General features: G+C 44.8%; 2 protein-coding genes across 2 annotated transcripts; one reads left to right on the plus strand and one right to left on the minus strand.

The window, feature by feature from the left end:
• Window positions 1-3,239: 3,239 nt before the first annotated feature.
• SLC25A53 (solute carrier family 25 member 53) lies at window positions 3,240-5,744 on the minus strand. Its single transcript, XM_036460793.2, has one exon. It carries the CDS (start codon window positions 5,730-5,732, stop codon window positions 4,734-4,736), a length of 999 nt encoding a protein of 332 aa, XP_036316686.2. The 5' UTR covers window positions 5,733-5,744; the 3' UTR covers window positions 3,240-4,733.
• A 7,341-nt stretch (window positions 5,745-13,085) lies between these two features.
• ZCCHC18 (zinc finger CCHC-type containing 18) lies at window positions 13,086-14,347 on the plus strand. Its single transcript, XM_036460759.1, is given in 3 exon segments — window positions 13,086-13,951; window positions 13,953-14,104; window positions 14,107-14,347. Coding segments are annotated over 3 exon segments (1,176 nt in total). The 3' UTR covers window positions 14,265-14,347.
• Window positions 14,348-23,605: the final 9,258 nt, after the last annotated feature.

Raw genomic sequence — 23,605 nt, forward strand, 5'->3', positions numbered from 1 at the left:
AATTGTGTTAATACGTTAGTTTTTATATTTTTAAAAAAATTTCTTTTTTTAATATATTTTATTGATTTTGTACAGAGAGGAAGGGAGAGAGATAGAGAGTTAGAAACATCGATGAGAGAGAGTCATCGATCAGCTGCCTCTTGCACACCCCCTACTGGGGATATGCCCGCAACCAAGGTACATGCCCTTGACCGGTATCGAACCCGGGACCTTTCAGTCCCCAAGCCGACGCTCTATCCACTGAGCCAAACCGGTTTCGGCTAAAAAATTTCTTTATTGATTAAGGAATTACATATGTGTTCTTATCCTCCATTACCCCAATCCCTCCCACTCATGCCCTCACCACCTGGTGTTTGTGTCCACAGTTTATGCTTCTATGCATGCATACAAGTCCTTTGGTTGCACTTATCCCCACCCTCTACCTTCCCCCTGAGGTTTGGTAGTCTGATGGATGTTTCTCTGTCTCTGGATCTGTTTTTGTTCATCAGTTTATGTTGTCCATTATATTCCATAAATGAGTGAGATCATGTGATATTATTCTTTCTCTGACTGGCTTATTTCACTTAGCAAAACACATTAGTTTTAATACATTAATGATTTATTATTTCACCTTATATTTTAGAAAAGCTTATGTAGTTTATATTTAGACAAAAATACACAGGGCTTATCCAGGGAATTTTATTATTTTTCTTTCAACTTTTTATTTATTTATTTATTCATTTTTTAAAAATATATATTTTATTGATTTTGTACAGAGAGGAAGGGAGAGAGATAGAAAGCTAGAAACATCGATGAGAGAGTCATCGATCAGCTGCCTCTTGCACACCCCCTACTGGGGATATGCCCGAAACCAAGGTACATGCCCTTGACCGGAATCGAACCCGGGTCCCTTCAGTCCCCAAGCTGACGCTCTATCCATTGAGCCAAACCGGTCTCTGCTCTTTCAACTTTTTATACCAAGTAGCTTCAGTGTTAAATTTTACATTTTATAAGTTTTAAAGACATCAGTATTTAAAAACCTCCTTATTTTATTGATCTCAAGTTCAAAAGCCATTTTTAGACATCAGAAAATCTAACCACATTAACTTCACAAAACTAAATATGGACATTTAAAATTACTAGAAACGATTATACTCTTAAACTTTTCTCAAAAGATTTAAATGGTAAAAGTTGATAGGTTTATATAATTTTATAATTTTGCCTATATTTTTATTATGAACCAATTTTTAAAAAATATTTAAATTATAACATGCTTTATTTGTAAATTTGTGTTTATGTTATAATTGCATAGCTTCAAATATTAATATAACTAATGTAAATTTAAAGTTTTTATAAAGGCATATTGAAACAATTACCACCAATGTAGCTTTAAAATATTCCGTGAAATTGGATTTTCTGATATTCTATAAAAACTGTACCATTTTCATAGAGATAAAACAGTCTTTTAAAAATAATTTGAATCTATAAACATTGAATCTAGAAATACTACAATTGCAACTCTGATAGTTCAGGGAAAATGTGTGTGTGTGTGTGTGTGTGTGTGTGTGTGTGTGTGTAGCAAAGAATGAAGTCTCAAATAATAAAGCAACTATAAATAATGTTAACAGTAGTTAAATTTGGGTAAAGAGCATGGGGATGTGCTATATACTTTAGTTATGCTGGCAATTTTTTAAAAGTTTGAAATGATTTCTAAATAACTTAAAATGAAAAAAGGGACATATACTGGCAGTGACTTAAGTGGAAATTGACAGCATAGTTGGAAATAAATGCATCTCTTGCATAAAAATGTGGGTAAATACAATAATGTATCCTCTCCTTTTCAGCTTAAAAACCAAAATTATAGCTAAGTTATGAATTTTTGTAAATAATATTTTCTTTCTTCTGACCTAGCCTAGTTGCTGTTCTATTTTGCTGTCACTTGTGCAGACTCTGTGTTTTTACTCCTTGAGTCTATAGGCAGAGTATAACCCTATCCCATCTCAGTCTGCATGGGATCATACATGGGAACTCATCGACAGATATTCTGGACCAGCCATTTTCTTTTGACCTCGCTGGCAAATGCTCTCTGATTACGTATCACCTACAGTGGTGTCTAATTTTTGTGATATTCAGTGAAGGAATTCTCACTACAAGGATCTACAATCACATCATTACAAATGACAAATTCAGTTGGGTATGGATGTGCAATTGGAGGTCATTAATATATCTATAGGGGAAAACTACAAAATATGTCATCTTGGAAATCCTCAAAATTCCAGCTGCAATTAAAGAGACTGTTAAGCAATATGTTTCTGTTAGTGAAATTTCAGTTCCTAAAGTGTTGCTAATAGCAAACATACCATCAATAACAAACTGGTCAAATGTTCCCGTTGAAAGTCACTTATTACATACTAGAGGCCTGATGCATGAAGTTCGTGAAAGCATAGGCCTTCCTTCCCCCCAGCTGCTGGCACCGGCTTCCCTCTGGCACCCAAGACCCGGGCTTCCCTTGCAGCTCTGGCTTCTTCCGGAAGGTCATCTGGTCTAATTAGCATATTATGCTTTTATTATTATAGATACTAGAGACCTGGTGTATGAAATTTATGCATGCAGGGAGGGGGAGGGGGTCCCTCAGCCCAGCCTGCACCCTCTCCAATCCAGGACCCCTTGGGGGATGTCTGACTGCCTCTCTCAATCCAGTACCGCTGGCTCCTAACCACTTGCCTGCCTGCCTGCCTGATTGCCCCTAACCCCTCTGCCTGCCTCCTGATCGCCCCTAACCACCTCTTCCTCGCCCTGCACCTGGGACCCAAGATTCTATCTTCCAGTCAGTTGCAGGCACCCAGGACCTGGGCTTCCTCCCTCCAGCTGGCTGCAGGCACATAGGACCTGGGCCAGCGTGGCTGGGCTGGCTGCAGCTACAAGGAACTGTGGGCGAGTGGCTTTGCCTGAGCTGCAGCTGCAAGCACCTAGGACCCTGGGGTGGGCGGCTTGTCCTTCTCCCAGGCCACAGGAGCAGCCACTGGCACCCAGGACTGTGGGGACCATCGGGCACATGGGTTGTCCCTGTGCTGGGCTGTAGCCTGGCTGGTCCCCATTCCTCTTTTGTGAGCTCATTTGTGCCTGACTGGTCCCCATTCCTCTCTTGTGAGCTCATTTGTGCCTGGCTGGTCCCCATTCTGCTCTCCCCAGTGTTGAGTGTCTGAGCCATTACCGAATGATGGCATGAGGGCATGACAACCATTTGCATATTTGCTCTTTATTATATAGGATTATCAGCAGCAGCATCATTATCATTAACACAAAACTAAATATACTAATAAAAGAAAACAAAATCACACCCCAAAAGTATGTGAGTTGGTAACATTGTCTTCATGTTCAAGAGACAGCTCCCTGAGGATAAAGACCATATCACAGTTTGATAATTTAATAATCCAATCATTATTGAGCACTTAGGCACAATAGAAAATTTAAAATGTGTACAAGAATCCCTGTCTTCTAGGAGTTTTACAGTCTAGTAGGAGGTATTGAAGAACACCAAGAACACAGGGCCACATGACATTAGTGACATAATGGAATCAGCGCCATATATTAAATGTTATCACAAGAGACTACCACCACATTCAGCTGTGGGTAATCAGAAGAGGCGCCACAGAAAAGGTGGCCTCTAAGCTGGACTTTGAGATTCTGAAAGGATTTTGGCAGAATGGCATGTGGAAAAGGGACACTGGATGTGAAGAGAATGAGTGTGGGCCAAAGCATGGCAATGGTAAAGTTTGGGGCATTTAGGGGGAGAAAACAAATAGTTCAGTTTAGCTGGTATATGAAATCTATGTAAGTGAGAATGGTGTTATGAAATGCTAAAAATTATGAGTACTATATTTTGAATCGCTTTGAACTACAGGCTAGTATTTCTGATCTTTAATTTATGTCATTGTGACTATATCGATAGCAATAAAATATGCAATGATCTGTGAGGATTTCTTAGGGAAACTAAAGTGATTTCTAGGCAATGCCATTGCTTTGTCCCCAAGCAATCTATAGTAGTTTTCCCCTATTTTACATGCAACGGAATCACTTTCTTCAAAGTCTATTCTTTCTATCCATCCAGGAACCACAACTCTCCCCACTCCCACTTCCAGTTCAACAGTTCTTTTGGCACCCAATCAATTGAAGCAAGTCTAATTTAGGATTCCCAGATACAACTGCCACATTGAAACTACCCATAGTTGTGAGAAATGAGAATAGTGGTGATAGGTATAGTGAACAATGTCATGAAAATTAGCCATTTGAGAAGTTCTATGCAATCCCCATCTTAAGAGTCAAGCTTTAGTTCTTTGAAATTGGAGTTCCTGGTCCTCCACTTAGTTTGATCCAGAGAACAAGAGGGGTCCCAAAACTCAAAGTGCCTAATTAAAGTTCTTTTAAACTTTCCTCTTATTGTCAAAGAATTCCTTAAAGAAATTACATTTCATCTGGGTGACAAGTTATTTATAGGCTCCTAAGTCCAGGGCTGTTGAAGTTGTGGACTGGCAAGAATGACTTTCTCTTTCTGATCAAGGAAAGATTCTGGGCTTTGTCTGTTCCCAACAGGGTAGTGGTTGGGAACTTCTCTAATGCACTGACAGTTCAAATATGCTAAAGAATGATTGTATTAGATAATTAAGCCAAAGAAGTAAGCTATTTAGATAAACACGAGAATACTCATAATAACAAAGTTGCCATGGTCACACTTCCTGAAGCTAGTCAGTCTTTCAGTCTTTCTTGGAATGAGACTTCCTCTGAAGGAAGTCATGGATAGCGGTAGTGAGGCCCCATGTCACACTGGACCTTAGGATGACGAGGGATCCTCCACGGTAGATCAGGAACACCTTTCGGCCTCGAGTGTCCCACATGTCCTGGGCAGAGGCCCACAGGCTGGGCATGCTCTGCCAGCCAATATGGGACTGCATATTGGCAACTAGTACAATCAGAGGATAGAGAACTAGGCAGGTAATTGTTCCATTGACACTTCCAGACACCATGGCAGGGACCCAGTGAGGTAGGCCTTGTTTTGCCAAGCCATCCTGGATGGGGTCCTTGAAGGAGAAATACAGAGCACTCCCCAGGCTGTTCCTGAGAAGGACAGGCCAGAAACCACGATAGTACCCCAGAGACAGCCTCCCCCAAAGCCCATAAGAGTTGAATTCCTTGAGAATGCTGAAAGTACTAGGGAAGCGAGCTTGCTTGCGACCATCTTGGAGCACGTTTTGCACCCTTTCAAAGGGGCTGAGTGCCACAGCCTCCACCACACCAGACATGAGCCCTGCAGCCCAGCGGTGTCCCAGAGAGTGTGGCTCAACAGGGGAAAGAGAGCACAGCAGGCTATCATAAGTCCCAAATAGTAGAGTCCCTTGCAACGTCTTGGAGAGAAGAGGCGGGTAGATTCCCCGGTAGAAGTATTGGGGGCCTTCATGCCAAAGCTGTCGCAGAGCCTCTGACACCGTCACAGCATGGATCTGTTGCCGGAATACAACCTTATAGATAGGAAAGGTCAGAAAAGTAGACATAAAATTGGAAATGGCCCCAAGGGCATAGGCCTGGGAATGCCAGCTTTTCTTTCCAGGAGTCTCTGCTTGCGTCCAGTGCTGAAGCTCCTTCCCGGGAGAGTGGTTCGGTTCCCCCATGCTGGAGATAACTGGGTGCAGATGGAATAAACTGGCAAGAGTTGGGGGGAATAGGTTAGGCTGACTATTAAATCTGTTAGTTAGCATTTTCACTGCTTAGTACAAAAGAGAGTGCCGAGAAACTAGGCTTTCAGGAAACAAGCCACTCTTTGGTTCAGTTTCTGAGAAATAAGAACTCTCTTAAGGATGAAGTAAAACAAAAGCAGTTAGTTTTTATGGAGTCACCTCTATTGTGTTTTGCTGACACAGCAAATATTCTAATATTCAAAGAAAGTTTAAGATTGAATGAAACTGGAGAAAGAGGGCTCCAAAGCTATTGTATTCTGTTTTCACCATATGAAAAGTCACATTTTATAAGTTGCTAGAATAATAAATTGTTATTCTCTTTCTGAAAAGTGGCACTATCTTGTACAGCAGAAAGGCATTTAAAAGTTGTCTTTACAAGTTAGAAGTTTCAGGAGTGGTGAGTCTTCCTCTACTCTGTTTCTGTAGATTCTTGCCTATGTTGTAGCTGTTTCATGTTCCTCTATTAGAATGAGGAATAGAAAGAGGAGCTGTTCCTAGAAATGCAGCACCAAAAGGCTCTGCACCTACCAATTTCCATGCCTAACCTTGCATGGGAGAGCAGAGGTTCTCAGCCTTGACACTATTAATACTTTGGGTCAGAAAATTTCTTGTTCTAGTGCCTCTCCTGTACATTATAGGGTGTTTAGTAGTATCCTGGCCTCTACATACTGGGTGCCAGTAGCACCAGTTATGACCTAAATAGCCATAACAACAAAAAAGATCTCCATATTGCCATATGTTTCAGGGGGGAGGGCAGACAGAATTGCCTCTGGGTCAGAACCATTATAAAAAGGAAAGAAGCAGTGCTCAGGAACAATTTAATGCTCAGTATGGATCTGAGAACCTAAGAAAGCTTGTCAGGAAGGACATAGGAGCTCCACTAAGCTGAGGGACTGTGAGGGTCCCTCTACTTGGGACCCTTTACCTGAGCACTGGCCAGGAGCAAAGGCTAAAGAGGCCCACTTCCTGCATCCCTCTGGGGCCCTGGCAGTGACCTCCATCTCTCCAAAGCCAAAGGGACACCTTCCTCACCCCAGGCAGGAGGTAGCTCCACTCAGGCTCCTAAAGCCACTGGGCCTCCTAATTTCCCAGCTGTCCTCCCAAGTGACTTCTTTCCCAACTTTTACGTGCACCTAAATAAAGATGAATGATGGGGGAAATGTCTATTCCTTCTTCTATTTCAGAGTGCAATAATGTACCACTTTCTGCCAATACTTTCCTAAGTAACCTAAAAACATGTGTTGACTAGCTGCATAAGACAGGCTGACTTAGTAGAAAGAAAACTGAAGTGCCAGTTCTGTTATCAACTTCCTAGGTGACCTTTAGAAATTAATTTACATTTTGTAGCCTCCTCCATCTGAGTTATAAAATGAACAAACAGGTAAAAATCTCTCTAGGCATCCTCATACTGTGCATGTCAGGGCATTGACATGGGAAAATTTTGGCAAATATCTGATAGAGGAATTTGGCAAATATCTGATAGAGGAATCTGATAGAGGTAATTGTACTTTTCCATCCCTGATTTTTTTTTGCCTCCCCCCGCCAGTCATTTTCAGGGATTAAAGGTTAATTATTTAGACATATCTGACCTTAAACATCTAATTTGTCATTTTATAAATATAATTTTTCCTAGTTAATGGGAGTGAGGAGAGAGTCCACTTTTTCTTGTTCAGATGCTAGTCTTGGGGACAGACTAACCTAAGACTGAATTCTGCCTCCACACTTAATTGTCTGACCTTTCAAGAAACTTTACCAAGTCTTGGTTTCTTCAGTTATAAAATAGAGACAATAGATCTCTTTTAATATGTAATTGTGAAGATTAATAAAATCAAATGAGATAAAGTGGTTGAGCATCCATAGCATGGTGGCCTCAATAAAAATAAATAAATAAAAATAAGATGCTTCCTGACCTCACATCTGTCTCCACAAAGCAAATGCTCCTGCAGGACATTCTCAGGCCAGCCAGAACCAGTTGATGTGGTATGGTGGAACCAATTCCATGTTCATTTGAAGGTGGGAAAGACTTTTCTTCTGTGAATGCCAAGGTGTTAAAAAATCCCAGACAGCCTGCCCTCTTAAGATGAATTTTGAAGTCAAGACCACAGGCTGGGCCTGGAGTTGGACTGTGTCTCTTGCATTTATAGCCTAGTAAAGTGAACCCAGGGGATTCCAGACTCCCCTGGCCAAACTAGTCCAGATGGACAGCCTGTGTAACCATCCCAGGATCCAGCCCCATATTTGTCCATTCATTCAGGGCATACATGAGCCAGTTTTTTGGTCAGCTCACAAACATGTATTCATGTGCATGTATGATCATCTAGTGAATAACTGTGGGTAAAACACTGTGGAGCTGGAAGTTAATAGAACTTTGTGCCTGCCCTAAAGGGCTTGGGAATATAGAGGGATAGACAGATTAACAATGAGCTAATCTATACTAGAAAGCAAAATAAAGTGTGCAATCAAAGACAGAGTAGAAAGGCAAAAGCTATGTATTCCTCCTGGGACAGGGAGCAGCCAAATTTTTTTTCTTCAAGGGGGGCATTTGACTTGATCCTTAACCAATAAGCAGACCCTCATTAAGTAGAGGAATGAGGGCAGATATTTTAGGCTGAGGAAGAGCCCTTAGACACTGTGGCCTAAAAGTATAAGTAGTGCATGGCGCTGAATGCAGACCATGGGAAGGAGATATAGGTGTGGCTGACAGAGAGATGATTTAGCATAAGGGCCATATTTGTTTTCCACACTGCAGTACATTGTGGGTTTGAATTTTGCAGTGCCAATTCCTAGCTTTATGACCTTGGCCAAGTCTCTGTCTCTTTACCTCTCTGTGCCTCAGTATGCTTATCTGTAAAATTATTGTCATGAAGGATTCATGAGATGAAAAATATAAAATGCTTAGCACAGTACTTGGTATTTAAGTTGCTGCATGAGTTATATTAGTAGTTTCTGTTTAAAAAATGATATCCCAGGAATAAAGATTGCAACTACATTGTTCTAAAGGCTAAAATCAGTCTAATGTACTGTGTCATCTGCAGAGTTCTTTTCAATTATTTGTTTGGAAGACAGCAGAAAATAGCTGTTCATGGCCTTTGGAGTTTGACTGCCCTGCACTGGAGTCCCAGTACCTCCACTAACCAGCTATGTGGCCTTATGCAATTTACTTAACCTCCCAGAAACTCAGTTTCTGGATCTGCAAAATGGAATAGCATGCTTTCTTGACAGGGTTGCTGAGAAGCTTAAATAAGATAACAGATGGAAAGTTCCTGGAACAGAAGCAGCCAGTCAAGGGCAACCATTATTGTTTCAACTGTTCAATTGAAAGCTTTTATCTTCCTAAACTTTGGCCTATTAACGTTCATTTGTGGAAACTGGAAAATATGGTCTCAATTGAGCCAAAAATTGAAACACAGTCCATATATTAAGGCCAGAGATAAGGATGATCTGTACCCAGTTGGAGCCAAATTAGCAAATCCTCCTCCCAGTCTTGGGCAGAGAACTCCCACTTTGTTCTAATGACCAGATCCAAGTACATTTACACAATCCATTTTCTTTCACTATTTTTTGTCAGAGCTTTAAGATCTATTATTTATCTTATTTTATTCACCCTCACCAGGTCCAACTGCAGATCACCTAATTTGGTGATGAAGTCAATTTAAACACAGAAGAATCTACTGAAACCCAGGGTCAGTTGTCATGGGATCAGAGAGCAGAATCAAGAGTCTAAGAAAACCTAAGAGCTACTGCCAGCATCACACCTGACTGTGTAAGTTGAGCTTTCTACCTCCCCTCTCTACCCCATTCACTATTCCATCCAAAAGAAAAAGTCTATAGTCCTCAAATGAAAAGTGCTTCATCTCCAAATCTGAATTTTTTTACTTCAAGGAACTCTAGGTATTGGGCTGTAAATATAGAAAGCAGAAAGGAGCAGGTGAAGTACCTTGGCAGGTTGAAAATGATGAGCCCAGCAGTAAAAGGGAACCAGATTGTTCATTTGTTTTCAAGTATCAGAAGTCAAGACCAAGAACCACAGGGAAGCCTTCTAGCCATAATTGACGTAAGTGAAGTAAAGACCTGCTTCTAAGAACCAGAAGTCATGGAAAATGGAGCAGGTTTTCCAGCCCCTGGCTTCACAACCCATTCACTCTGGACAGCCCTCCATGCTGTTTCCATGGAGTTGCTCTTTCTCTGTGGCCAGTGATGGCAAATCCAGCAAATGAGAGGTCCCCTCAAGAGCTCACAGAAGGGCAACCTAGCAACCTGTCCTGAAGCCAGGAAATGAAAGAGCTCTATCAGTAACAGAGAGCTATGGTTGGGGTTCAGATCAAATTGTGTTTCATTTCTCACACTTCTTTCTCATATTCAAGTTGAAAGAGGAAGATGCTACAAAGAAAGATTATAGGGAAGTGGTTCTTAACCATTTCTGAGTGGCCGACTTATTTGAAAATCTATCAAGCTGTGGACTCAGAAAGATGGAGAGGGTCCAAATTCTTTGCCAATAATTTCAGGAAGGACCCTAGATAGGAATTTCTGCTCTGGAGTTCCAACTCATGACAAATATACTGTGGACAGGTACATTGGCAGCAGGCCTACTCACCTGATGTGGTTCGGAAACCTCTCTACATCTCAGAATTAACAATGACAGTATTTAAAAATATAAATCATACTCTCCAACCTAGTCCTAGTAAATTCAAATCCCCCAGAGGTAGGTCTCAGGAATCTGCATTTCTCAAGAACTTTCCAAAATGATCCTGAGACAGCCAGCCTTGTACCTACACTGTGGTTAATAGCATGGGTTGTGACATCAGAGAGATTTGATCCAAATTTTAGCTTCACCTTGTAATTTCAAGTGTCATTTCACATCTGAGCTTTATCTCTTTTGGGAGCATAAGCTGTAGAAATACTGTTTTACTTAAAAAAAAAAAACCAAACCTGGCAGTTTGTTTTAGTGTAAAAAGAGAAAGAAAGTTGCCTTACCTTCCTCTTGGGTATAATGGGTAATGTAAAAGTTGCCCATGTCTTCCCCAACCCCTCTCCCTATAGCCTCCTCATCCCCCTCCCTCTGCACTACCAGCACACCAAGATTGCTGTTGATAAGGTTTGAGAACACCAATGTAAAAAAGATCAGTTGGGCAAATAGCATTTGGAGAACAGCAGGCGTGGGTGCAAAATCGAAGCTGATGTTTATTTGCTGTGTGATTCCAGGCAACATACCTAACCTCTCTGTTTCCTTATCTATGAAATGGAAAGAAGTTTTTGTGAACTAATTCTACATAATTCTAAGTGAGCTCTCCCATCTCCACTTTGGCTCTTCTCCACTAACCCTCAATCTGAGAATAGGGAGGGAGGAATGTTCACAAGAGGCAGCCTTTGAAATCAGACATGTTGACTGGGGCATGAGCTCTTAGCTCTGTGCTTCCTGCCATATTGCCTGGGCGCTTAAGACCCATCTCTATTAAATGGGCACACTGCTGCCTTCTTCCCAAGGCTGCAGAGAAGAATCAATGAATATTAATGCAAGAGCATCTGCAAGTAGAAAGCGCTCAATAAATGCTCCCCCCTTCCCTCTATACAAAGGTGAGGAACTCTTATTGTTCATTTGATTTCTGTCTCACCTCATGTTTAATGCATCCAGTCGCAGAGTGAGAAGAAAAGTGAGGTAGAAGGGGAGTAGAAGAAGAGAAGCGAAGAGAAAAGCCACAAACTCACGGGTAAAATGCAAATCAGCAGAGTCCGGTGATTCCCAGCTGCACTTGACTCTGCGCTGGTGCTCGCGCCTGTGTGCTGCAGCCCCCGCCAGTAGCTCCCCCCTTTTGCTAGCAATGGCTTGGGCCAAGGCTGACCCGGGAGGCCGCCCCTGAGTCCCACTGATTGGCCGCGCCGCCAGGCTCATTATGATCTTTTGTCTCAATGGGCAAAGGCTGAAAGACGCATTGGCTGCTGGGAGGGCCCTGCGGATAGGCAGGGGAGGCCTCCGCTGCTGTGGGAACCATGCAGCCTCAACTCAGCTCTCCCTTGTTGGGCGGTCTTGCAAAGCAGCTCCTTCTAGCAGCCCCAGGTAGTTTAGTGCCTAGGAAACACCATCCTACCCCACCCCCGCCTCAGAGCCTCAGAGCCTTGCTGTCCACTGGGCAACATCCACTGCCTGCTGGATGAGTACAGGTAAATAAAGAGGGTGCGACTGCCTGGCTCGGTGAAAGGCTCAGGGAAGCTCCACCAGGACTGGGGGCTCCATGCTTGGGGAATGGAAAACTGTGAGGCAGGGGCAGGAGCTCTCACATAGCCCTGCTGGAGGGAGGAAGTGGGGTGTCACAGGATGCTGCCTAGTGGGCAGGATTTGCCTAGACTGAGGAGGGGGGTCGTTTTCAGGAGGGATAGTTAGGAGCTAGGGGTGGGTCCTTTTCATCCTGGTTGGTATTAGGTCCAGCCCCTATTCCCTTTCTAGGTGTCAGGCCTTCAAAGCCAAATGAGAACTTGAAATCTGTGTAGCTGATTGCAGAGCTGGTAGGCTGACGATTTCCTTGGGAAAATGTAATGGAGGGATCGCTTTGGCTTGTATTCAGAAGATGGGAGAGGGAATTTTCTGTCTGGATACAGCAGTGGTTGGGTGGTTGGATGGTTGGGTGGTGGTGGTAAACAGAATGAGAGAATTAAGCTGCTTCTGATTCTTTTCTTCCCTGCCTTGCCTGCCTTGAGGATGCAATCTAGAGGGCCTGAGGACTGGAATATTCAACCCCAGAGGGCACCTGTTGCAGAGGTTGAAGTGAAATAAAACCCTTGTTTTCGAGCTCTAGTAAGAATCTGAGAAATAATGGGCAAACTTTGAGAAGGGGCTATAGTGGAAAACTGAGACTAAGAGTTTAATCTTATTTATTACCACAAATCTGTGAGACTTAGACCATTGCACTCTATTTTGAGAGCCCAATTCAGCTCCACACACTATTTTATCTGGAATTCCAAGCTACAGTTTGTTCATTCTCCACCCTCCTGGAGGATTGGTAGGAGGGGATGGATATGGCTCTGAAAAGTATCCTTGTTAGCATGGGACACCCCCCTAGCTCCAGAAGGTTGTAATGGACAGTTTCCTGAAGGATAATTTTAGGGCATTAAACAAATATAAAATGTACTGCAGGATGTTCAGGAAGGTTGAGAAACCTACTGCAGGCTGCTTCCCTGAGGTCTACTACCTTATTGATCTTTCCCCAACTTTTTTTTACAGCTCCTATTGAGATGCAAGGAAGGCAGAGCCCAGGAAAATTGCTTTGGGGATTCCTCCAGCAGATTAGGCTTTTGTAAAAGCCTGAACATCTTGTTATATATATATATATATATATATATATATATATATATATATGAATGATTATCGATCATTTGGTCATGGCTAGCATCATTATTCTTGTGGGTAATAGCTGGTGGCAAAACAGACCCTTGCCTCCTTGGGCTCATTCCATATTGAGGTCCTTGGGGAGGAGTCTTAGTCCTTTAAGGGTCAACATGACAGAAAGAAACATGAATTTGTTTTCCAGCAAGGTGGTACCAGCCCAAGGGGAAGAAACCTTTGAAAACCAGCTAATCCAAGTAAATGGGGTCCTGCCAGATTGGAATATGCCTGAGGAGGAGAAGCTCAAGCGCCTGATGAAAACCCTTAGGGGCCCTGCCAGGGAGGTCATGCATTTGCTTCAGGCAGCCAACCCCAATCTATTATAAGTGGCAGATTTCTTGCACGCAATGAATTTGGTGTTTGGGGAGCCTGAAAACAGTGTCACTGCCCATGGTAAATTTTTTAACACCCTGCAGGCACAAGGGGAGAAAGCCCTTTATATGATCCATTTAGAGGTGCAGCTCCAGACCGCTATTCAGGCAGAGATCATAGGTGGGAAAGATGCAAACCAGACTCACCTGCCCCAGCTCCTTTTAGGAGCTGATATGAATGGGGACCTGCACTACAGGCTGAAGCATCTTCTCAGGATATATGCAAATGATCAGGAGCATCTTCCCAACTTCCTGGAGTTAATCAAGATGATAAGGGAAGAGGAAGATTGGAATGACAATTTTATGAAACAGAAGCAGACCAAGAGATCTGAGCTAATCATGGAGAAGGCCCCAAACCCTGTGGCATTTCAGGGCCCCCAGTCAATCATGATCAGCAGTGCTGACTGCGATGTGATAGAACTAGATGATATCCTCAGTGACTCAGATGAGGATGTGATCTTGGTGGACCCTCCACTTCCATCTATGGGTCCTACCTCAGGATCAGACTCTGGTCATTGATTCCCCCAACAGTTCCCAGATTCAGTCTCCTTCCACCAGTGGTAGTTCTGGGTATAAGAATGATGGTCCTGGGGATATGCGTAGAGCAAGGAAGCAAAAATACACAACCCATTGTTCATATTGTGGAAAGAGGGCCACTCCAAGGAAACCTGTGACAATGAGAGCAACAAGGCCCAAGTATTTGAGAACTTGATTATCACCCTGCATGAGCTGATACCTACAGAAGAGGAGGAGGAGTCAAAAGAGGTACCCAGTGAAAACAATGACCTCTCTGAGCTACAGTAAGGTGATAGACCCAGCCCTTAGTGAATCCTTAGATATATTAAAAATACTGGTGATGATAAAAATGGGGGTAGGTTTCTGCATGAATTAATTCACAAAGTGTTTTTTTTAAATAAATATATTTTATTGATTTTCTTACAGAGAGGAGGAGAGAGTGATAGAGAGCTAAAAACGTCAATGTGAGAGAAACATCGACCAGCTGCCTTTTGCACACCCCTTACCGGGGATGTGCCCGCAACCCATGTACATGCCCTTGACCAGAATCGAACCTGGGACCTTTCAGTCCGCAGAATGATGCTCTACCGCTGAGCCAAACTGGTTTCGGCCACAAAGTGGTTTTTTTGGGGGGATGAGGAGGTGTTGGATACCAACAAAGTGGAGGGGATGGCCTGACCTCTGTCCCTGCTCCTTCTTCTGTCTCCTTAAGAGTCTTTTCTCTGCATCTATTTCCTTGCTGATTTTATTTGTTTTATGATAGGAGTAGAACACTTGGTTAAACCTTTTAAAATGTAGGAAAATAGAAAAACTAAAATACAAATCACCTGAAACTCTCCACTCACATAACCATTGTCAACCCTTTGATGAATGTCCTTTTGGATATTTACTTATAATTATATACCCAGATATATGTATACATAAAAGTGATCAAATATAAGTGCTGTTCTATTATATATTGTGCATCCTTTCACCAAGCTATATGTGGTGACTTTTTATGTCAATGAATATATATAAGCATCAGGTTTAATGTCTGTGTGGTATTACTTTTAGGAATATAGAAGAAAAATAGGAAAACTAAATATAGAAGCTCTAATTAGGAGCATCATACTCTGAAGTCGAATTTTTAGACATGAAGAAAAGGGAAGCTGAAAAAGACTGAATACCTTCCAAAGAGCCCCTTATCACAATTGATTTCTCTCCTAAGTCACTGAGTCAAGTCCCCATCCACTTGATAATAATGTCCCAATGCTTTCTTCTTTAATGCATCTGAGAAATCTGATGATGGGACAGGGGTAGGGGCAAAAATGGCAAGAGCCCCAACATCTTACTCTCCTCAGGACCACAGGGTCCAGAGTTCTGTGTGAAACCTCTGGCTCTGCAGTTCCAGGCTTCCTGTCAATCTTCAGGGACTCCATTCCTGTTCACTTTGGGAAGGGACAGTTCTTCCCTTCCTGGGTAGTTTTCATAGATTACTGCTACTGCTGCTTCTGGACAATGCCTGGAAGCAGCAACAAGATTGTCCTTTGGGTTTACAATACCATCTCTACCTCCTCCCTAATTACACATAAACTAGCTACTCTTAAGAGTGTGATACCCGGAGGACTTCCAAGCTTTACCCTAGTTGCATGCTAGAGGACACCAGCAGCCCAAAGATTCCAAGCTTACTTCACCCCAACCCAAGAGTAGGAATAGCCAGGGAGGGATGAAAAGCAATCTGGATGTCAGTGCATGTAAAAAAAAAAAAAAAAAAAAAAAAAAGGAAATTAGAAAACTCACGCAACATTTTAGAATTAAGGGCATTAAAAGGAGAGAGAAGGCATAGAAGGACCTTCCTGACCTGCTCCATTTCATGGCCTCAGATTGGAGGGTGATAAAAAAAAATGTGTGCTCTGGGCACATGGCTCAGATCGTTGGAGTGTCATCTTATACACTAAAAAGTTGTGGGCTTGATTTCGGGTCATGTACATACCTAGGCTCTGGTCCCAGGTTGGGGCTAGTATGGGGGACAACCAATCAATGTTTCTCCTCTCTCTCTTTCTCTCTCTCCTCCCATATTTCTCTCCCTTCCTCTTTCTCTAAAATCAATAGAAATGTATCCTCTGATGGAAAATTTTAAAAATGCCATGTGACCTCAGTCCTTAAGGGTCCCATGTTTCTTGCAGTTTTATCAGTTTCTTTCCTTGTGAGCGGCACAAGGTTGGTAGGGAGGTGATTTCCTTTAAGATAGGGAGTGGAGTGAAATAAATGCAAACCTGAGGGCGTTTTTCAGGAAGGAAATAGGAGCTCTGCTAAGCTGAAAGAACCACTGCAGTGAAAGATGGTGTGTGAAGAGGAAGCATAGATGCATGAGTAAGAGAGAGGAGGAGGCGGGTAGGAGCAGATGACCAGGCTGGGTACTCACATTTAGATTGACAGGAAGCCTTGTAGGAACCACAGACCCAGAGGTTTCACACAAAACTCTGGATCCTGTGGTCCTGAGGGGAGTGAGATGTTGGGGCTCTAGTTATGCTAGCAGTTGGTGGCCCACTTAATAGGGACAAAGACTTCAGAGGCCCAGAGGGTGGGGAGGGGAAAAGCCAGGTACTGCAAGAAGCCCACTGCAGCCTTCCCTGGACTGCTGCACCCAGAACCTGACTTGAAGGGCTCCTCCTTCTAGAATCACCCCTCTGCTCCTCCCTGGCGTCTTACTTCTGCTCCATCCAGGACCCCACAATCTCATTTTATAATGCCCCCACTCCAAGCCACACACTTACACTCTCTCTTGGTGGAGGGGGGTAGAGGCTCAGACTCCCCAGATGTGCCATCACCCCTTCCCCACCCCACATTCCATGTTTACTGTAAGCCCCACCTCCTCACCCCTTGACCAAGAGACTGAGGGTCCCTCTGCCTGGGACTCTTTAGCTGAGTACTGGCCAGGAGTAAAAGCTAAAGAGGCCTACTCCCTGCATCCCTCTGGGGCCCTGGCAGTGACCTCCATCTCTCCAAAGCCAAAGGGACACCTTCCTCACCCCAGGCAGGAGGTAGCTCCACTCAGGCTCCTAAAGCCACTGGGCCTCCTAATTTCCCAGCTGTCCTCCCAAGTGACTTCTTCCCCAACTTTTACCTGCACCTAAATAAAGATGAGTGATGGGCCCTGGCCAGTTATTCTCAGTGGTGTCAGCCAGGGGACTGAAGGGTTGAGGGTTTGATTTCTGGTCAAGGGCAAGTACCTGGGTTGTGGATTTCATCCCTGGACCTGGTCAGGTTGCCTGTGGGAGCCAACCAATCAGTGTGTCTCACACAGAGGTTTCACTCTCTTTTCCTCCCAACCCTTCCATTTGTCTGAAAATCAATAGAAAATATCCTCCAGTGAGAATTAAAAAATAACAAATCTTTAAAAAAAGGTAAGTGGTGAGGGAAATGCTGTTCTACTCTTCTACTTCAGAGTGCAATAATTTTCCACATCCTTCCCACACTGAATAACTTACACAGATAAACAATCCATGCTATCATAATTTATTTCTGGGCCCATGTAAAGTAAAAGGAAAAATAAATGCTACACTTTCCACCATCCTCCTTTTCATTGGAGCTGCTTTGGGGTTCAGTATAGATTGCTGCTTTGAAAACTTCTCTGATTCATCCCCCTTTGGCCCTTCTCCATCCTCTTTGTTGTGTAAACTTGAAATTGTGTAAAATTTTTTATAGATCCTCCCTTCCCCCAACTTGTGGATGGAGAATGACATAAACTCCACCTGCAGTCCGAACTGAGCACCTAACAAAGCACCTTATATGGACTATACATTGAACCACCAATCAGCACCTGCCAAATACCCTAAGCCCCTGATTCCTAATCATGTGCCTTACATGAAACCACCAGTCAGCTGAGTGCTGAGTGCCCTAAGCCTGGTCCCTTCCTTTTCCTCCCCTCAAAAGGCGTGTTCACCCCAGCATGTGTGCTCTTTCTCCTCTGGAAGGCAGCCCGGAAGGAGTATTCTCCACCAATAAAGCCTGTGTCCTGGCATCCCGGTCTCTAGCCCTCTATTTCATCTTTCAAATTAGCCTTCAAACCGTCTTTCTATGTCCTTCAAAAATTCATAACCATTTCACTCAAATGATGAAAACCAGAAACTTTATTTCACTTTATGTGAAACTGGCTTTTCCTTTATTCAAGAAATATGTATTCTCTTTATTTGGAAGACAAGGCACAATAGGGCATTCTGATCAGATTAAGAGTTAGCCAATGTACGGCTTTTAGAGAATTTTATGTTTGATAGCCTTCTTATAGGTATTTTCCTTCCTTTTTTCCTTCATTCTCATTAGTTGCTCAGGCATGAAATGAGCTTTTTTGTCAGGAGAAACTAACCTTTGAATAACCTTTTGCATTATCTCCTTCCTTCTATACATTTCCCTGCCTTGGTTTCCAAGACATCGGTCTCATAGTTTCCCCTCCCAGAGCTTTTTGTGCCTAGTTCTCAGTCTTTGCTGAACATTCTTTCTCTTCCTGATCCTTCCATAATATGGATAAAAATTAAAATCACCACAATACTACTGTGATTTACTGAAAACTTATTTATGTGCCAGGTGAGAGGGCAGGGCGGGGTGAGGGGGCAGGGCGGGGTGAGAGGGCAGGGTGGGGCGGGTCCAGCTCCAGGTAACTGGACCCTAGGCCTAACCCAACCAATCAGGTCAGCCAAGGTAGCGGCACCACCCTCCCTATAAAACCCATTGATATGTTAAGTTCTTCCTCTTTCTCGCCCATGCCCTCGTTGGTGTAGGTGAGACTGGGCTCCGACTAGTCCGAAATAAATACAGGCTTTCTGCAATTGCATCGGATTCGGCTCCCTGGTAGTCTTTGGGGTTTATGACACTTGGGCATTACATATGGGGGCTCGTCCGGGATCTCCAAGACTGAGGGACTCTGAATCCGGAGAGCCTGTCTGGCCGCGGTAAAAGTGTGTGAAGGGATCCCTGTGGGAAGTGCCCGAGAGGTCTAGCGGACGCGCTGTTGAAGACCACGGGCTGGAGAGATCAAAAGACGTTTTGATCCTCCTTTAGGAGGGACATAGAATTCCCTCTCAGGACGAGGTAGTCGGTGTGAGGCCGTCGGTTAGTTTTAGGCGCCGCTTCCACGGAGTTGGAAGGCTGTTCTTGGGGGCCCCCCGTCTGTTCCTGTGTTCTTTGTTTGTTTGTTTGTTTGTATGTTTGTATAGGGAAAGGTTTCAGTTTGCTCTTGTTTGTAAATTTGCTATAGAAACTTAACTGAATGTATTGAATTGTTATAATACTGAAAATGTTGATGTGGGGAGTTCTTCTCCTGGGGGCTATGTAATTTTATGTGTTATTTTATGGACTCACTGTATGGATGTTATGGGACAAACTCAGATTACTCCTTTAAGCACTGTGATTAATCATTTTCAGGAAGTAGAGGCAAGAGCTAATGATTTTAGTATGGAGGTCTGGAAGGACGAATGGCAGACTTGTTGTTCAAGTGAGTGGCCAGCTTTCAATGTCAGATGGCCACCAGAGGGAACATTCGATCTCCCTACCATTCGCCGGGTTCGGAGTGTCGTCTCTCATCCTAAGACAGGTTACCCCGATCAGCTCCCATACATTATAATGTGGCAGGACCTTGTGGAGAACCTACCCTTTTGGCTTAAACACTCTGTGGCTCCGCCCCCCTCGGAGCCAAAACCTATTTTTGCCTTACAGGGAACGGAGAGGACAGAGAAGAAAATCACCCTGCCATCAGCTCCCCCCTACTCTGTCTTGCAGGGGGGAACTGAAGAAGAATTAATTTTTCCTCCCCCGTATCAGTTCCCTAGGGTGCCGGAGGAGGAAACTGACCCTCCCCCATTGAGGGAAGCAGATGCCACGAGGAGAGCGGGAAGCCCGGCATACCAGACAAAGAGCCCAGAGGGAACAATCCGCCTTCATCACAGACTCCACTGTTAAGACTTTACCCCTTCGAGCCACTGGTCCCCCAGATGAGAGGGGCGATCAGCCCCATCACTACTGGCCTTTCGCCACTAGCGACCTTTATAATTGGAAAACTCAAAATCCTGAGTTTTCTAAGAAGCCAGCGGGACTTATTAATCTGTTGGATTCTATCATTTTTACCCATCAGCCAACCTGGGACGACTGCCAGCAGCTCTTGCAGGTCCTGTTCACCACCGAGGAGAGGGAGAGAATCCTTAATGAGGCCCGGAAGCTGGTTCCAGGCGTGGATGGAAATCCTACCACCAACCAAGCTCAGATAGAAACCTCTTTTCCTCTGACTAGGCCTGAATGGGATTCCAACACAGCAGAAGGTAAGGAGAGGCTCCGGGTCTACCGCCAGGCTCTAATGGGGGGTCTCCGGGCGGCTGCCAGAAAGCCGACTAATCTGGCTAAGGTAGGCAGCGTACAGCAGGAGAAGGATGAATCTCCAGCAGCCTTTTTAGAGCGGATCATGGAGGCATTCCGCACCTATACCCCCATGGATCCAGAGGCTCCTGAGAGTAAGGCAGCTGTTATTGTAGCCTTTGTAAACCAGTCTGCTGAAGATATTAGGAGAAAATTGCAAAGAATAGATAGACTGGGAGAGAAGAGTCTGCAGGACTTGTTGGTGGTGGCTGAAAAGGTGTACAATAACCGGGAGGCCCCTGAAGATAAACAGGCTCGCAGGCAGACCCGAGACCTGGCTAGGATCCTGTGGGCCGCCACTATGGATTCCCCTGAGAAACAGGACCTCCGCCTCCGACAGCTTGCAAATGATCGAAAGAAGGGTAAGGAGACCTCCGGGGAAGGAAAGTGGAAACTGCAGAAGGACCAATGTGCATACTGCAAGAAGATAGGGCATTGGGCTCAAGAATGTCCTAAGAGAGGCAGTGGGAAGGGGAGCAAGAGAGACCGAGTAAAGGTCTTGGGGCTTGATGAACTAAGTGATTAGGGGAGTCAGGGTTCGGACCCCCTCCCCGAGCCCAGGGTAACTCTTAGAGTGGAGGGGACCCCTGTGGACTTCCTTGTTGACACCAGAAAGCCAACAATCCTGTAGCCAGGGGCAATCAGAAGGCTGATCAGGTGGCCAAGGAAGTAGCCCTCACTGCAGTCCCTGCACTGGCCCTGCAATTGCCAGACCCAGGGAACCCAGTTCTGCCAGATCAGCCCGGATACTCCCAAGAAGAATTAGAGCGAATCAAAAGCCACCCCACAAACAAGGAAGTCAGGGGCTGGTGGTATGCTCCAGACGGGAAGCTCCTGCTACCAGACCAGCTTGGGATTCCGATGTTGAAACACATACACCAATCGACGCACCTAGGGTCCCGGAAACTAAAGGATTTGGTCCGGCATGCTAAGATCAAAATTCACCAGCTGGACGCCAGAATAGATCAAATTGTATCAGCCTGTAAAACTTGCCAGCTTACAAATGCAAGGGCCGGGTCAAGTGGAAAAGGAACCCGGCTCAGAGGAACAAAGCCCGGGGTGCACTGGGAGATTGACTTCACTGAGGTAAGGCCGGGAAAGTATGGCTATAAATACCTTCTAGTTTTTATAGATACCTTTTCAGGATGGGCAGAAGCATACCCAACTAAGCATGAAACAGCCCAGATGGTTGCTAAGAAGCTACTGGAGGACATTCTACCCAGGTACGGTTTCCCAGCTGTGATAGGATCGGACAATGGCCCGGCTTTCATCTCACAGGTAACACAGGCAGTAGCCAAGGCTATAGGGGCAAATTGGAAATTACATTGTGCGTATAGGCCCCAGAGCTCAGGACAGGTAGAAAGAATGAATAGAACATTAAAAGAGACCCTTTCTAAATTAACCATGGAGACTGGCGGGGACTGGGTGGCTCTCCTTCCCTATGCACTTTACCGGGTGAGGAACTCACCCTATACCCTAGGCTTCACTCCCTATGAAATTATGTTTGGTAGGCCCCCGCCTATCATTCCCAATCTTAAGGCAGAACTGCTAACTGAATTTGAAAACCAAGAAATATCTTTTTCTTTAAGAAGGCTCCAGAGGGCGCATGAGGACATTTGGCCATGCCTACAGGCCATCTACGAGACTGGCCTCATCCTGACGCCCCACCAGTACCGGCCGGGAGACTGGGTCTTTGTCAAAAGACACCGCTGGGAGACGCTTGAACCACGTTGGAAAAGACCATACATCGTAGTGCTGACGACGCCCACCGCCCTCAAAGTGGACGGAGTTGCGACCTGGGTCCACCACACCCATGTTCGGCCAGCTGACTCCTCTGCGATCCAGGAAGACTTCGCCAACGGATGGAGCATCGACCGAGACCGAGACAACCCCCTCAAGCTCAAGTTACGGCGTACTCAACTTGCCTGATGAAATTTTGTTTGCGGCCAGCTGCAGGAGTCCCCACCCCCCATACACTGGTTCGGGAGGGAGGGGGGGGAGGACTCACTTCTGCCCTGGACACTCCTGACCCCGCTGTGTCATCTTGTGTCTCCACTGGACACATCTCATGGCCTCCCCCAAAATATCAGATCAGGGCACCGGGAAGGAGGAACTTTATGCACCCTTCAGAAGTGCATACGGTCCCATGATTGGGCCTGTTAATTCTCAAGACAAGGGGGGAATGAGAGGGCAGGGCGGGGTGAGGGGGCAGGGCGGGGTAAGGGGGCAGGGCGGGGTGAGAGGGCAGGGTGGGGCGGGTCCAGCTCCCGGTAAATGGACCCTAGGCCTAACCCAACCAATCAGGTCAGCCAAGGTAGCGGCACCACCCTCCCTATAAAACCCATTGATATGTTAAGTTCTTCCTCTTTCTCGCCCATGCCCTCGTTGGTGTAGGTGAGACTGGGCTCTGACTAGTCCGAAATAAATACAGGCTTTCTGCAATTGCATCGGATTCGGCTCCCTGGTAGTCTTTGGGGTTTATGACACTTGGGCATTACACCAGGCACCTTTTAAATGCAGTATCTCTTTAATTCTCATAGCAATCCCAGAAGATAGTTATTACTTACTTTATAATTACTATTAATATTATTATTAGTTGCCACATATTCAGATGAGGAAACAGGCTGAAAAATTATAAAACTACCTAGGACCAGTTAGTGGTAGAGCCAGGAATGAGAACCTTGACTAACTGACTCCAAAGCATGCACTCCTTGCTTGGGTTAGGTCTCAGGTACACTGTGTTGTAGGTACTGAGAGGGCAGGGTGGGATGAGAGGGCAGGGTGGGGCCAGCTCCCAGTAACTGGACCCTAGCCCTAACCCAACCAATCAGGTCAGCCAAGGTAGTGCCCCCCCCCCATAAAAACCATTGATATGTTAAATCCTTCCTCTCTCCGGCCATGCCGTCGCTGCTGGTGTAAGTGGGACAAGCTCGGACTAGTCCGAAATAAATACAGGCTTTCTGCAATTGCATCGGATTCTACCAGTATCTGCACATGATGCATGAGGAGCCTGAGGTCTATGCACATAAAGTGGTTAGCCAAACATCATAAGAGCAAGTAGCTTGCATGTCTCACACAAGGATGGATTCTTTAAGGAACACTTGTTTGACAGAATGGAGGCTTTTTTCTACCTCCTATTTCTTTTCCTCTGCATTGCAACTCACCTACTGCCTGGCAACCATTTCCTCCCCCCCCCCACCTTCCTACCCCCCCATTCCTCCTTCAGTTACATTATCATATTCCAT

Source organism: Pipistrellus kuhlii, unplaced genomic scaffold (genome assembly GCF_014108245.1).
Source record: "Pipistrellus kuhlii isolate mPipKuh1 unplaced genomic scaffold, mPipKuh1.p scaffold_m20_p_33, whole genome shotgun sequence".
In the NCBI taxonomy this organism is placed as follows: domain Eukaryota; kingdom Metazoa; phylum Chordata; class Mammalia; order Chiroptera; family Vespertilionidae; genus Pipistrellus; species Pipistrellus kuhlii.

Bases quoted from the DNA above. Each gene is read 5' to 3' on its own strand.
- SLC25A53 (XM_036460793.2), bottom strand. From the start codon at position 5,732: ATGCTAACTAACAGATTTAATAGTCAGCCTAACCTATTCCCCCCAACT.